Source organism: Podarcis cretensis (genome assembly GCF_951804945.1).
Source record: "Podarcis cretensis genome assembly, chromosome: 2".
Lineage (NCBI taxonomy): Eukaryota > Metazoa > Chordata > Lepidosauria > Squamata > Lacertidae > Podarcis > Podarcis cretensis.
In genome coordinates, this window is record NC_137171.1 from 15,766,362 (window position 1) to 15,781,569 (window position 15,208).

General features: G+C 41.8%; 1 protein-coding gene across 9 annotated transcripts in view; it reads left to right on the top strand.

Moving 5' to 3' along the window:
* Positions 1 to 15,208, top strand: part of LARP4 (La ribonucleoprotein 4) — a 35,098-nt gene that overhangs the window by 14,929 nt on the left and 4,961 nt on the right. For all 9 annotated transcript variants that reach the window (XM_079966365.1, XM_079966368.1, XM_079966364.1 and 6 more), the window contains 12 exons: positions 529 to 604; positions 1,722 to 1,858; positions 2,585 to 2,688; positions 3,672 to 3,782; positions 4,565 to 4,618; positions 5,818 to 6,027; positions 6,856 to 6,959; positions 10,190 to 10,423; positions 11,033 to 11,081; positions 12,131 to 12,289; positions 13,363 to 13,481; positions 14,706 to 14,871. In XM_079966365.1, coding sequence (XP_079822491.1) covers positions 529 to 604; positions 1,722 to 1,858; positions 2,585 to 2,688; positions 3,672 to 3,782; positions 4,565 to 4,618; positions 5,818 to 6,027; positions 6,856 to 6,959; positions 10,190 to 10,423; positions 11,033 to 11,081; positions 12,131 to 12,289; positions 13,363 to 13,481; positions 14,706 to 14,871 — 1,523 coding nt within the window. The remainder of the gene's footprint in view (positions 1 to 528; positions 605 to 1,721; positions 1,859 to 2,584; positions 2,689 to 3,671; positions 3,783 to 4,564; positions 4,619 to 5,817; positions 6,028 to 6,855; positions 6,960 to 10,189; positions 10,424 to 11,032; positions 11,082 to 12,130; positions 12,290 to 13,362; positions 13,482 to 14,705; positions 14,872 to 15,208) is intronic.

Consider the following 15,208-nt stretch of genomic DNA (forward strand, 5'->3'; position numbering starts at 1 on the left):
ACCCCTAATCTCTGCCTCCCTTCTTTGTGTTTCACCCCTCTGCGCAAGCTGGGCAACGGAAGTGGCATGCGTTCCTCCTGGCCAGCCCGGCTAGGTGAGGCGCTGTGGCTCTTAGCAGCATCTTCGAGCCCTTTCTGACCTTGGCTGGCCCCTTCCCTCTCTTCTCCATTGGAGGTGTGGCTTTTGCCCTCGCTGGAAGAGGAACTGCTCCTCAGAAGCGTAGGAGGCTCTCTGTATACCAAATGCCCCCCTGCCTCCCTCCCCTGTTCCGATGGCAGTCCCCTGACACATATATACAATGAAAAGTATACACAAGAATACTGTACATTTCTAAGCTCAGTAACAGGATATAATATAGCCAATACCTTAAAGCAAAACTTGTACCATATATCAGATAAGAAGGATGGCAGTTCTTAAACCTGCACTTCTGCCCCCCTCCTCTGTACGTTGGGTGTTTTGTTTTTTGTTTTGTTTGTTTTTTTAAAAGAAAAAATATTAGTAATTCACTCTCGGATAAATTTTTTTCAGATGAAGGCAGCCCCGTCATTTCTCCAGAAGACTTGAAAGAATGTTTGAAGAAACAATTGGAGTTCTGTTTCTCACGGTATTGAACTCTAATGTATTGTAACTAGGGCTAGATATGGGCTCTTGCCATGGTGTACTCCATTTGTTTGTGGGAGTGCAACTTCCATTGGCTCCAGCCAGCATGGAGTCCAACAGTAACTGGGGGGCAGTTTACCCTTTGCTTTAAGGACTCTTATGCAAGTGGTCAATTAAAAAAAAGAAGCACATGTTTCCTCCTGAATCCTCCTGTTAATATTTGGCACAATGCTATTGTGACAGAACGAGGTTGGCATTGTGCCTCCTGACCCAGTCAAGATTCTGAAATTCTTATTGTAAAAAAGAAATGCAAGTCACTTTTTAAAGTTTTTGTTTGCTTGTTGAAATGTTTTCCTTTCTCCTTTGGGTTTTAGTAGCGATTTTATATTGCTCCCTGATAGTTTTTTTGCTAGTTTTTGTGCTCGCCTAGTTTTCTATTACTTCAGGTTTGCATCCAACAAAGTCCTCCCATTAGAGCAAGGACCTCTGCCTCTGCAATGAACCTGCATCTTTCCTTCTCTCTCCATGTGCCCCCTGCTCCCCCAAGATACGCTCCAGAAGGTTGGCGAAACCTCGGAACAGATTTTGAGGGGTGGCGTGGGAGGGCCCAAGGGCAGAGGAGAGAGGAAGTCCAGTGAGGAGCTGGACATCCTTGCAATAACAGGACATCTTTGCTGGATGCAACTTACTGTTGTTTTGTATTTTTTAATTGATATTGTGAACTGCCCAAAGGTGAAGTAGGTCGGATATAAATGCCTATAGATCAGTAGGTAGCTGCTCCTGACAGTTCAGCATGCACTAACCAGGCCAAAACCATAAGCCAGGTGTTTCTTTGTAGTAATATGCAACACATATTGGTAATACTGTATCAATATTTAGAACAAATTGGTAAAAGGATGTTATGTTGCTGCTTTCATGATGTGTATGATTCCATCCTGTGATCTTGGTATGTCTCTGTTACATGGATGTCTACAGTATACTCCTACACAAAAAACATTGTATCTTTAAAAGTTTCTATTTTTTTCTTACTGTTTGGAAGTGTTTGATATATCTGTCCCTATGATAAGCCACGCTGATTTCTGGGTATCATTTTACAAAGATGCTTATTTATTTATTTCTAGTGAGAATCTATCCAAGGATCTTTACTTGATGTCTCAAATGGACAGTGATCAATTTATTCCAATATGGACAATCGCCAACATGGAAGGAATTAAGAAACTGACAACTAATATGGATCTAATTGTGGAAGTACTAAGATGTATGTCAAACTCTTTTCGTAGCTGTATTTTTAGATGCATTTACCCCTGGATAAATAGGTGCATTTCTGTATCTGAGAAACATATGTCTGCACCTAAGGCACTTGTTGCTGTTTTTAACTGCCTTCCACTCCCTTAAAGTGAAACTGCACTCTTTGATTTGGGACTGCTTTGGTGCCCTTCCTATACATAAACCTATTATGTTTGAGCTATGTGTAACTGAAGGGAAATAATTACCTTCCGCTTTCATGCCCCAGGGTGAGGTTCACTGTAGCTTCAGTGAGTGTCTCCTTCTGCAGTGGGGCTCATTCTCATGTTAACTTTTCTCTCCTCAGAGGTCTGAAGGGCCTTGAGCAAATTTTCATGTTATGGAGGCTGGTGAGAGGTGGAGAATTGCAAGTCCTGTGGCATAAGTGCATTGTGGAAGTGAGAACATCACTGGATGTTGCCCATAGATTTGTTGCAGTGGGTTTTTCTGGAGTAATTCCTACTTTGGCTTCTGCTTCCTCTGGTTGAAACTTCTTTACCAAAAAGGGGAAAGATTAACATGAGAATGAGCAGAGCTTGTGGGCACTGAGAATCAAGTGAACTGAGTTACCCATTTCAGGATTTAAGTTGAAAATTGGGCGAAAGGGTTCATGTATGTTGTTCTTAGGGTCTTGTTGTGTTGTATCTGTTTCTGGCAGTTTAAAAGCTATTCTTTAGCTACTACTTCTTTTTAAATTCAGCTACTCCTATAGTCCAAGTGGATGAACGAGGAGAAAAAGTTAGGCCAAACCACAAACGATGCATTATTATTCTCCGCGAGATTCCTGAAACAACACCTGTAGAGGTAAGAAAACATTCAAGCATTCCATTGATATAACAAGTTGGAAAAAAGTACCATTCTGCAGGGAAACTCATCTGGATAGAAAGGACCAGATTCAGCTGGCTTGGTGCACTTGCAGAAGTCAGCACAAGGGCTCATTGTAGCACAATGGGGTTTTCCCCTCTCCTCTGCTTGCACCACCTTCAAATCCATTCTTTGAGGTGTGAGGAGATTGTCCTGATGGAAAGATCTCCTTAGCACGGCGTTGAGTTCCACCCACAGCAGCCAATCACCTCTCAGGATTAAATATATTTTAAGATGTCAATCCTGCAGAAAGCTTTCCTTTTCCCATTGAGAACTTAGAATGATGTGCATTGTTGTAAGGCAATACTCTCTAAGGCATTATTCTTGGTTAATCGCAATAATTCCCTCCAGGCTATCGGGGAGATTTGGAATATTTGGTAGCGATCATTACCGCTTTTGTAAAGCATAACTGAGTAGCATTTGCCATACCTATACTAAATGCACCTTAACAATGGCATTTTAAAAAATTGAGAAGTTGATTTTTTTAGTTGTGAAATATTAGTTCACAATAGCTGAGGATATGGATATTTGTTTTGGAACAAGGTTGCTTTGTTTTGCAGGAAGCCTATTTGACTTAGGAGATCACATGGTGGCTTTACAGATTGTTAGCAATCTTGTTTGGAAGTTGAAGTAAAGTAATGTTTCTTATTGTGATTGCTAAATGCACTGTTCCACATTTATGTAAGCGGAGTACAGGTCATTGCTAATGTAGGTAACAGTGCTTCACTGAACTTAAGCATTTTGTACTCCAGTAGGAATTCAAAATGTTTAAAAATAAAGATGATAAACATAGTTCTGCATATATATTAATTCACTCTCTTTGACTTTTTTCATAGATGGTACAATGTCCCAGTTGATAATGTGTCACAAAAACCTATACAGCAATTGTAATTTACTGAAATAGTCTTTTTTTTCCCCTCCAGGAGGTAAAGGCACTGTTTAAAAATGAAAGCTGCCCCAAAGTGATAAGTTGTGAATTTGCTCACAATAACAACTGGTACGTTACATTCCAGTCAGACACTGATGCACAGCAGGTAAGAAAATCATGTGGTGGCCAACATTTTACACTGCTATTATATTCTGTCCTCTGCTAGCGGGTGAGGGCAGCCAAGAACAGTTATAAACCTATGTCTCTCAAAGCAATCATGTAAACGCAGCCAGAAGTTGAGAAGTGGGGAGAGAACTTTAAAAGACTGAAGGCAGCTAAGAACACACAACTGATTAACATTGCCTCCCGTTACCTGAGGGGTGTGGGTGGCATAGCAGAATGGGCATATTCCAGCTGTTCCAGGGGTGTATTTGCTGCTTTGATATGGGTAGGAAACCCTTTCAGCTCAAGAGGCACATTACCTTCCAGGCAACTTTACTGAGGCCACATGCCAATGGTGAGTGGCAGCAAAGGAGGGTGGAGCAACAAATCAAATGCAACCATTGTAGAGTAGGCTGGTTTCTAGATACACTCTCACACTCTGTCCTTCATCAAAGCAAATAAGAGGCATTATCAGGAGGTCTAGGACATATTCCAGCCTGGCAAAAGCACACAGGCTAGTGAAGATTGTGTGGGAAGAGTTCTGAGGGCTAGAGGCAAAGGTTTGGAGGACTGCCACCAGACTAGCCACCCCAGCTTTAATGTAACACTTTATGTGGCAAAGCTCTTAACTGTTCCTCAAGTAACCTCCGTAAAAGGAGCCAGATTGTTTTTCTTTCTTTTTAGTTCAGTTTGTATTTATGCAGATAGTTCCATAAGCTTTCCAATATCTCTGAAGTGTAATTCTGTCAAAGTGAGTCTCTCAGTGAATTTTTTGTATCTGTACAGGCATTTAAATATTTACGGGAAGAAGTTAAAACCTTTCAGGGCAAGCCAATAATGGTAAGTTGTCTCAAGTATTCTCAGATCTTAAGTTATATTTCAGTATTTAAATGATTGGCTCAGCACTGTGGTTTTAATACCAGTTTGGTGTAAGTGTAATGTTTCTCTCCAAATTGATTTATTTTAATCATGGTTTAAAGCAAGGGTCAGGAACCAGCGGGATCCTGATCTTTCTCTCGTCTCCACTCCCCCGCCTCCCACAACCAAGAAGGCCAACTTTTAACATTGGGATGGGACTGATAGGGAACTTCCTAGTGCAGCTGATCCCAGCTGATTGTTGTTTTTTGTAGGCTCTCTTCAGGGGACCACAGTCAGCTGATTGTCACTGCTTGCAGAGAGCTGTGTGCTGCACTTTGTCAGGGCTTCGATCAGCTGATAGCCAGGCCTTCAAAGTGTCTTGCAGAAAGCTTTGCAGGCACCTTTGATTGTCTGTGCCTGCAGCCCACTTTTGGCCAAGTCACAACTACTTGCCACATACACGACATTGTATATGATGGTCAGGTGTAGGGCAAGTGGTTATGGCTTGAACAGAGGTTGCCCACCCCTGGTTTCAAGCATGGTTAGCATTACTGGAGTTGACTACAGTTAAGTCTAATCAGGATTGCATTGCGGACATGGTTTTGAGGCACTTTTTAGTCTTATTCATAGTGCCAACCGAACCGAACAACATTAAACTGGCCAAAGCAAACCATGAAAGTGGGAGACAAGAGGGTAGCACACCCTTGATGTGGGGGAGAGTCTGCTTCAAGCGGTGCTTTGCAAAGCTGCAAAGAGCATTTTGACAGGTGCACAATCCCACCTTCTGGTCAGTCATGCTAATCCTGGTCAATCATGCTTCTCATTCCAGCATTAGTGGAACTGCTTGCTCTTGCTAGCATACCTACTAAGCAGATCTGTCTCAATAATATTGAATGACAGTGTTAGATTAAATAGTCAGTTTTAATTGTTGTGATATTTTTGAAGGAAGGCTTATATTGGGTATTTGAAATATAGAACTTCATCCCAGAAGCAAACCAAATTGTCAACTTTGTTGAAAGTGCATTCTTAGCAATTTGTAAAATCTAGTTCTGCAGGCTAACTTGATAGATGAAGGAAGTAGTACAAATAATTGTGGCTTCCTCTTTTCTTTTACTCTGATACAGACCTTTTAATGGCCTTGTCACCATGTATAGTAAATATGCTTCATCTTCCTTTTACAGGCCAGGATAAAAGCCATCAACACATTTTTTGCCAAGAATGGTTACCGGGTAGTGGATTCCAGTGTGTATGTTCAGCCTGTTCAAACACAAGCACAGTTTGCCTCACCACTGTTTATGCAGCCTGTATATAGTCCTCAGCAGTACTCCATCTACAGTATTGTGCCTCAGACATGGTCTCCAAACCCTGCACCTTATTTTGAAACACCACTGGTAAGTTTATGCTTAAGTCTCATGTGTGAGTCACCTGGGTTTATCTTTCTTCGGTGGCTGAAGAACACTGTTATGTCATTAAATACCACTTGAGTATTTTTAAAAATAGTCTTTAAGCATTTTCAGTACTAAATACAGATAAACTGTCTTATTCAAAATTACTGAGTGGTTTTAAAGGCCTGCTTGAAAAACCATGAGATTCTGCAATGGAATAATAATAAATTTGAGCCTTCTCTAGCTATGAACTAGAATTAGTGGGTTTAATAATGTTCAGCATTCTACTAGTTGCTCTGGAAGTAAGCTGCTGAGGATTCGAGGCCTTTACACACAGACCTTTTAATTTTAAACTAGTGATAGATAATCACTGCAGAAATTCACACCTACAACCACTGGGATATGGGGGTTTGGAGAGATGTTGAAGAAGCCCCGCTATGCAAGATTATCCTCAGCAAGCCCTGTCTTTGAAACTCTGGGGATTCTTGCTGTTAATATAGAGAAACCCCACATTGGTTCTCTCCTTCTCTCCTTGCTTGAGCTAACATATCTTGTCCCCATTTTCCTGCCTTCTTATGAGAGCCCTGACTTTCTAGCTTTTACATACTCTAAGGAGAACATCCCCACTCAGTATAGCATTACCTCGCCACAGCTAAGTATTCTGGTAAAAGGGGAAATGTATACAGTTGGTGGAAATGTAGAGGTAGGGAAGCATACTTAACTTGGTTTTGAGTATACTGTTGTGGTCCTCAGTTTTCTAGTTAAAGAACCTTTGTTTTCAGTGGGATGAGTCCTCTATGCTACCTCTTGATATATACTTTGTTTCTGCTGCAGGCTCCATTTCCTAACGGTGGATTTGTGAATGGCTTCAATTCACCAGGATCGTACAAGACAAATGCTGCTGGATTAAGTATAGCTCGCCCATTCCATAGAAACCGGTAAGAAAACTGGCCACACTCTTTTTGGGAGTCCTATGACTGCATCTGTCTTGTTAGCCATTATTTTAATCAATGCAGATTTCTCCCTTCTGTCAGTTTAGCCATTCGGAGACAGATTCCCGTTCAGAGAATTTTCAGTTCCAAGCTAGAATTTGCTTCCTTTGTTCCTAGGATTAGCTGGGAAACAGCTTCATAAATTTATATTTGCTATAGCTCACCACTCTTGGGTGTAGTTCACAATAAGATTTGCTGCTGCTGTTGTGATATGCATGGGCCATGGGACACTTACTGCTTCTTGGCTACAAGCATGTCTCCACCCCTGTACTGAAGGCAATGATGGGTTGTGAAGGGAGGAAGAAACCACAGATTTTTACCGTGCTTGCTGTGCTCAGGAGAAGCTACTTTCACAGCAGCTCCACAAGGTGTGAGACCAGCAGCAGGGAGAAGGTAGGGAACTTTCAGACACCCTTGCCCACTCCTGTTTGAACTAAGCAGAATTTAACCCCCACTGTTCAGCAGTGATTATATCCTGCTGCCTTAGGTGCACAGCCAATGCAAAATTTAATACTTAATCAGTGGCATCAGCTGATGGGCATGTGGATGTGGTTTAGGGGAACAGGCTATGTGGGCCAAATTGGACCCCTTGCAGGCCAGAATTGGCCTGTGAGCCAGAGGTTCCCCACCCCTGCATTGCAGGCTCATTCTTCCATTGTATTGAAGTGTTTATCAGTGACACACTTAAAGGAATGCTCTCTGCAGTTGGGTGTGCAGTGGAGGAAGGTGTAGTGCATCTCAATGACCAGTTCATTTCAAGCTACTTCTGTTACCGACATATTGTCTCCACCTCTGTAATTCATTTACCAAATTAGACTCTGTTCTGATGCAGCTGTAAAGATTTGAGTGTAGATATGCTCATTCATAAAAGAAGAAAAAATCCAGTAAATGGGAGCAACTCGTAATTACTGAAAATGATAGTGTGCTAGGTTAACACAGTCATTGCTTTCTGTGAGATTTCATTTGCAAACAGCCTTTGTACACATTTGGGGAGGCCAAAGTTCAGGGTCGTCAGACAGTATCACTAACAGAAGTTGGACTATGATACGGTAGTTTCAGCAACAACGGGACCTGTGGTACTGTTGTTTTAATTTTAACTGAAACTCAATAAAATTTGGTTTCTGCATGCACTTGGCTTTCTAAAGCCTTTAGTAAGACAGGTTGAGACATTTTGGTATGGACTGAGTTTTAGATGCCACCAGCATGTGGAACCTACTTTCTATGGAATTGCTTGTACTAAGTGAAAAGCTGGGGAAAATGTAGAAGATGCTGAGACGTCCTCTTTATGATTATCTTGGGTCCAAGTAACTTAATAAGCACTTCCCATGGAACAGTTTCACTTGTGCACATAAAATTTTTGGTTGTGCACTGTCAGGTTTCAGATGCAAACTTCCTACATTAATGTGTTTAGGAAAGGTTGTCTTAAAAGGGAAAAACTTTCTGTTTAATGTAGCTTTGCATCAAGTGGGTAGTCCACTTCAAAGCATATTATGGTAAATATCTTTCATATCCTAGTTTATAGTTGCCATAGCTTGGAGATTGACTAGAAAGTTTCAGGGTCTTATGTTTTTAATCTAAACCAGAAGATGTTCTGGTTTAGGCAGTATGAATGTGTATCTGTCTTTTCCAGCTGTTTTAATATTATTACATGACTATATAGTAAGCTTTTAAAGCTTGGTTTCAGAGCCGTACAAAATTATCTAACCACATTAGAAAGTGATTTTCTCCTTACAAAAGTATTTTTGTCAGTGGGCATACAATTTAGGAAAACAAATATCTTGGCCTGCCTTAACTATGCCGCGCCCCTCCCCCCCAGCTGAACAAAATATTTATAATCTTTTAGAATATCCTGTAGGATTAAATCACACCACAGCTTTGGTGATACATATGCCTCTGAGTAATATTTCTTGACAGATCAGACGGTTGTGCATTTTTTATTTTATGGCAGCATCGAGAATGAGATGTGGATTGAGTATCAGCCCTGTGATGATAAATATTGCACATGAGAGAAAATGGGCCTAACAATCGAAGTCTGAGCATCTCTTAATATTCTCATACTTTTCTCTCCTGCTGTTTTCTTTCTTTGACCTCTCTTTCACTTGCTTAGGCTAAGAATGTGTGCCCTTCTCAATGACAGCTAAGATTATGAGATCTGAGGGCTGGCTCACACTTTGAAATCTGGTTTTAAAAGCTTCATATTTCTATTTAATTGTACTGTGTCTTGGTCATAACATTATTCTGGAATTTGTAAACTGTTCATCTGGTTATTACTAGTGTGATTTGTATTGGACTACACTGCAATTCTTCAGTTTCCTACAAGGAGTCATTTCTCAAAAGAAAAGCTATAGAAGTCTCTAAGCATTTAGGTCTTAAAGCATTCTGGACCCTCTTGGCAGTTTTTGTTGATCTCCTATGAGGACTTTAATAACCTTCTTGAAATGGGGATGGATGGATGGATTAGCTGATTCCAGTTACTGCAGAAAGAAGTAGTAGCTACCTACTGGTTTCTAAATATATTTCAGACTTTTGCAAACTCATTTGTGACATTTGAAGTTGAATCGGTTTACGGTTTGGGCCAATAAAGAGTTTTTCCATTAAGGATTAGATTTATTAATACTGTGATACTAAAATGATGGCTGTACACCCCCTCCACTCACAACAGACAGAATAGTTTAGCAGGGTTTGTTCTGCTCAAACCCACCTTACAGTGTTTCCAGCTAATACTGTGAATTGACAGAATACAATGCTTGAAAGCAAAAACAAGGCTACTTTTTTTACTCAGCTTGGTTTTTTTGTGCATGTCAAGTTGTGTATCTATATAATCACTCTAATCCCTTTTCAGGTTCAGCTCAAAATCCAACCACTCATTTCCTACCTTCAAATAAGCATGCTTTCTTTGAACCTTATTTTACAAGCTGTAAGCTTAGTGTTGACTGGGTACCACATCCATACAGGGAGTCAGTGCATATTGAAACTGAGTGGTTTTTGTTTTTTTTAAAGGGGGAAGTAATGTTCTGTTTTAACATGATTAATTGCACCCCAAAAAAGAAAAATTATGGAGACCCTTATTAAGGCTTCCTTAGTTCTTAATGTGTTGGTGGCCAGTTTAGTTTGTTGACAGGAGCATCTTTTTGTACTTTTGGGTTAATTTATGTCCACATATTTTACATATCCAGCGTGAAGCCTCATTTCCGATTGTCAAGTAGTTCTGAACATTCTGCTGAAGTAACATCCGCAGTCAGTGCTGTGTCCGTAGGAGATGGACAACTGCACAGAGCCAGCTCAAGGAACTTCCAAACGGAACGGCAAGCAAACTCATTGTCAGGACACCAAGATCAAAGCTATTCACCGAAGGATTCTTCTGTTACACAGATAGAGCAAAATGGTGATTATGGCATGAGCCGAGGCAGGTAAGGAATACATCATTTACAGGTGTGCTTTAAGGTTTCTGCCAGCTATATAAAGCTGCATTATAATGAGCTAGATCATTGGTCTATCTAGCCAAGGATGTCTGTGTTGACAGGCAGTAGCTGTTGTCAGGCAGGGGTCTTTCTCAGTGCATCCAGTGCTCTAGTTTGTCAGCATTTGAACTTGGGACTACTTTGCGACAGTAAAGTCTCAAAGCTACTCTTAAAACAAAGTTCTACAAACAAATGAAATTCATACAAATGCTGTTCTTAAATTTAAAATTCAAAATCAGTAGCAGACTAAAAGTGAGTAATAAGAAAGGAAAATACTCTCTCTCACACATGAAAGATAATCACCAACACTTTGAGCTAAAATAGTCCCCCAAACCACCACAATATTAACAGTGGTGCTGGAAAGATATTAGTGTTAATTCTATGAGGGAACCTTCTTTCTACCAGCTCTAGGGTGTCCACAAAACCGGGCAAACTCCAATAAAACACAGGGAATAAAAAATGGGTCGGCATTTAATCATATCAATTAGCTGTTGGCAGTTTTAGCAGCTTTAAAAATAGTTAGAAAGTTCATGGACGCTTCTCTTTGCTTATTTACAGGAGAAACATTTTCAGAGGTCGGAGAAGACGGGAAGATGACAGACTTGTGGTAAGGTTTTGGGTTTACTAAAAGGAATATTTGTACAGTCATACCTTGGGTTGAAGTTGCTTCAGGTTGAGCGTTTTCGGGTTGCGCTCTGTGGCGACCTGGAAGTAACGGAATGCGTTACTTCCGGGTTTCGCCGCTCGCGCATGCACAGATGGTCAAAATGACGTCACGAGCATGCGCAGAAGCGGCGAATTGCGGCGCGCGCAGACGCAGGTTGCATTCTGCTCTGGATGCGAACGGGACTCCGGAACGGATCTTGTTCGTATCCAGAGGTACCACTGTACTGTAAAACAGCCCCTGTGATGGCCCTTCATATGCCAAAAGAGGTTTTGTCATTTCCAAAATAGTGGCTTGGACCATTCGTCCCTTCTGCCCGAACTGTGACCCTTCTCTTCATTCCCACCTGTATTGCACGTAATGGAATTAGATTTCACAGTCATACTGCTCTCAATTTCCATTAAATATATTTTATTGAAATCTCATTTTCTGCGAATTTCAATAGTACCTGGATATTTTCTCACTGATATGGATCACAGCGATACCTAAATACAAGCACTTGGGACTTCTGAAAAGGATGTTGTGGCTGCTTTTTGCTTCTCCTTTGGTCCTGCGATTGCTGTGAGGGAAGTCGTGGCTTGCTTGGTTTAGCATATCGTCTGGACCCAGGCCTGTGGTTTGTCTCCAGACAAACCACAAGCTGTGTAACCACAGTTTGTTCTTAGGCTTACTGGAAGATGCAAATGATGAGCCTGGGTGTGGATGGCATTCTAAGGCAAATCATGGCATAGCTCACAGCAGTGCAGCAGCAGCAGCAGGACTGCAATCTTCTATGCAGGAATCTACTTGCTCATGCTTTCATTGAAAGCCGCAGTCTGATTTAGCATTGCATGTGAACCAGTTCACTGTATTGCATGAATATGGCTTGCAAGGGTATCTGGATGGAGGGAAGAGGTGTGTTACTCAATTTCTTCTCTAGATTGAATATTGATTGGGTGGGGCATAGTATGTTACTCCTTCACAGTATATTAACATGTTATCTTCTTTTTTAGCGGCCTCCGCCTTCAGCTGAAACTAAGACTTTGACACCAAAGTTTGACTTGCTAGCCTCGAATTTCCCTCCATTGCCTGGCAGCATGATAAAAACACAAGGGGACCCAGTCTTGGAGAGTAGGATGTCGGACGTTGTTAAAGGAATAAGCAAAGAAAAGGTACCTAATCTCAGTGCTTGACCTAATCTCAGAGCAAGAAGGGGAGGTTAGAGTGAGTCTTGTCCTAATCAAGGGCACAGATTGTTAGAAGAGAGCAGGAAGTGGCTGTCTCCCACCAACCCGGCCCCAAATCCTGTGACCGATAATAAAACAAATGCACCCCTGTCTTGGAATGCTTGCTACACAGTGCATAACCTTGTCTTGCTCCAAGGGGTCCATACAGGAGCACTACGTCTAGTGGGGCTGAATGCCTGGGTGAGAAATCTGAGCCAGGATTATTTCAGCCACCCTTGTAAATAAGCCCATACAGGTTAGTAGCCTGCAAAATGTTTAGTTGCCTGCTGAGGGGCTCACAAAAGAGGGAAGGAGAATGAAGGTCAGGAGGCCAGTGCCCTGGAAGGTTTCACCAGTGATGCTTGCCCTGGGCCCGCCTTTATTTTGTATACTGAATCATTTATACCTGAGTATAGCCACCATTTAAATTTCCCACCATGCCCCTATATAGCATCGCTTTGGAGCCTGCTATCAGCTAAGCCTGCCACCGGGCCCAGTGACAAGAGTTGGAGACCTATTAGATACAAGTTTGCCGAAGGCCCCATCAGACCTGTAACTAGTCATGTGACAAGATCTGTCCTGTCCCCCACAGCAGCTTGCTCTAGGTTTGCACTGAGTATGGAAATGGTTTGCCTCCTCTGAGGGCATGTCTAGTTTTCTATGCTGTGAGCATAGGAGGGACTGAGAGCTCCATCCCTCCTCTGCCAATTCCCTCACTCGCCTGCATGCAGTTTGTGGCCACTGTGGCTACCACGCTAGTGCTTTAAATACAAGACAGATTCCACCCCTGCTATAGCTGCTGGTGTGTTCAGTACTGGAGTAGACAGGTGCAGCTGCTTTTACAAACTTGTAAAGGGTCCATTTTAATGTATGTACTCTGTGCGCTTGATTGAATGACACTCCTATTTTAAAATGTTTGTGTGCCCCTTGTTTGTGACTGTGACTCATGTGAGTTGTTATCTGTGAGTTGTTATCTTAGTCTGTATTGTTGAAAACATTGTTTCTTTTGCTTCCTCTAGGAAAACAAAGAGTTGCCAGTCGATTGTATAACATCTACTCAGGAAGAGCAGGGCCAGAGTACTGTTCAGCCTGTCATGAGTGCCAGTTCTCCCTGTGAGATTGATGTTCCTGGATTAAGGTAAGGAGACAAGTGTTAGTTTTAAGTTGCACCTGGAGCTATGTAGCTGCATTGAAAGGGAAGGGCAAATATATTTATGTTTGTTTTAGTACTAGAGGCATTTTCTGCCAGCAGGCTGTTCAAAGTGACATGCAATCAATAAAAAGAAAACCAAGGGGGGAAGCAAATTACAGGGCAGCTAGTTAAACAAAAGACAACAGCAAATATCAATAATAGTATGGGTGAAAGTTGCAGCTATACTCAGAATGCCCTGCCCTTTTTCCTTTAATTGATGAATGCTTTGTGTACTCTTCATGTTTGTAAGAACTAGTTCATGGTGCTGCCTATCTCCTCAGATGTCTGGTAACAGATGATTCTATTTTAAAAGGTACTGTGCAGTAATCTGGGTCCCCATATCTGGTTATACTGAATATCCTTAAAATAAGTAAACAGTTCCTAAGAGCTCACGTGTGAGTCTTAAGAGCAAGCAGATTAAATGGAGGAACATGGTTGCACTTGGAGCCAGTTCAAACATAATTCTAAGCCAAACAATGACTTGGTGCTGATGAGCCTCTGCAGTGAAGATTGAGACCATAGCACACTTCTGGTTTTGCTCTGTTAGCCAAGGAGAATCCGTGGTTTGCTTAGTGTTAAGTCTGAATCTGGGCTCATAGTTTGTTTCCCCTAGAAAAGCCACAAGTGGTAAACCCAAGAAACAAGCCTTTGCCTACAGCTTGGGGTTTGAAGTGAGACAAATCACGAGCCTGAGTTTAGACCTAATACTAAACCAAACCATAGCTTAGTCCTGGGTAGCACTGCCAGACCAGGGGAGGAGAGCAGTGGCTACACCCACATATTTGCTTGTTTTGTGCCAAGCCATTTATTTGGCTTTACATTCCATGCAAACTGGGCTATTGTATTTTAATGTTTATCAGACAAATGAATATAAAAACAATGAAAAAAATGTGTTGCTCATACGACTAGTGCATAACAACACAAAAGGAGATGGACCTATGATGTTATGATTAATTGTGTGGGAGTGGACTGGCATTGTGTGTGATGATGCGTTCAACATGCACACAGGGAAGGGAGCATATGGAATCTGTGCCCCCTGCCTTTAAATATGTTCCCATACCTGGAAAAGGTATGTTTAAATATGTTCCCATACCTGCAAGAAATCATTTTCAAGAAGCCCAGCTAGTTCCTGTGCAAGGTGTAATATCAAACTCTCATTGGATTTACCAGTGCCACTCAACCAGATAAGCTGGAAGAGGTCCAAGCGCAGAAAGAGGTTGCAAGCCAGACTTCGCCACCTTCACCTGTGTGCCCCCTCAGTACTGTAAAATCACCTAGGACAAACGCCACTTCATCTACAACCAGTATGGACACGATGCCTACTGTGACAGTACAGGTAAGGGTGTCTGCTTTCAGTGGGTTTTCATTGGCTTTAATAAACACCTCCAAGCCTTGGGGAATGTGGGAATTTCACCCCAGTATTTGCAGTGAAGGTTTGTGTTCGGATGGAGGGGGCTGTTGAAAAAAATAATAAAATAAACTTTTGCATTGACTGAAGAGAAACTACAGTGGTACCTCGGGTTACATACGCTTCAGGTTACATACGCTTCAAGTTACAGACTCTGCTAACCCAGAAATAGTGCTTCAAGTTAAGAACTTTGCTTCAGGATGAGAACAGAAATCGTGCTCTGGTGACGCGGTGGCAGCAGGAGGCCCCATTAGCTAAAGTGGTG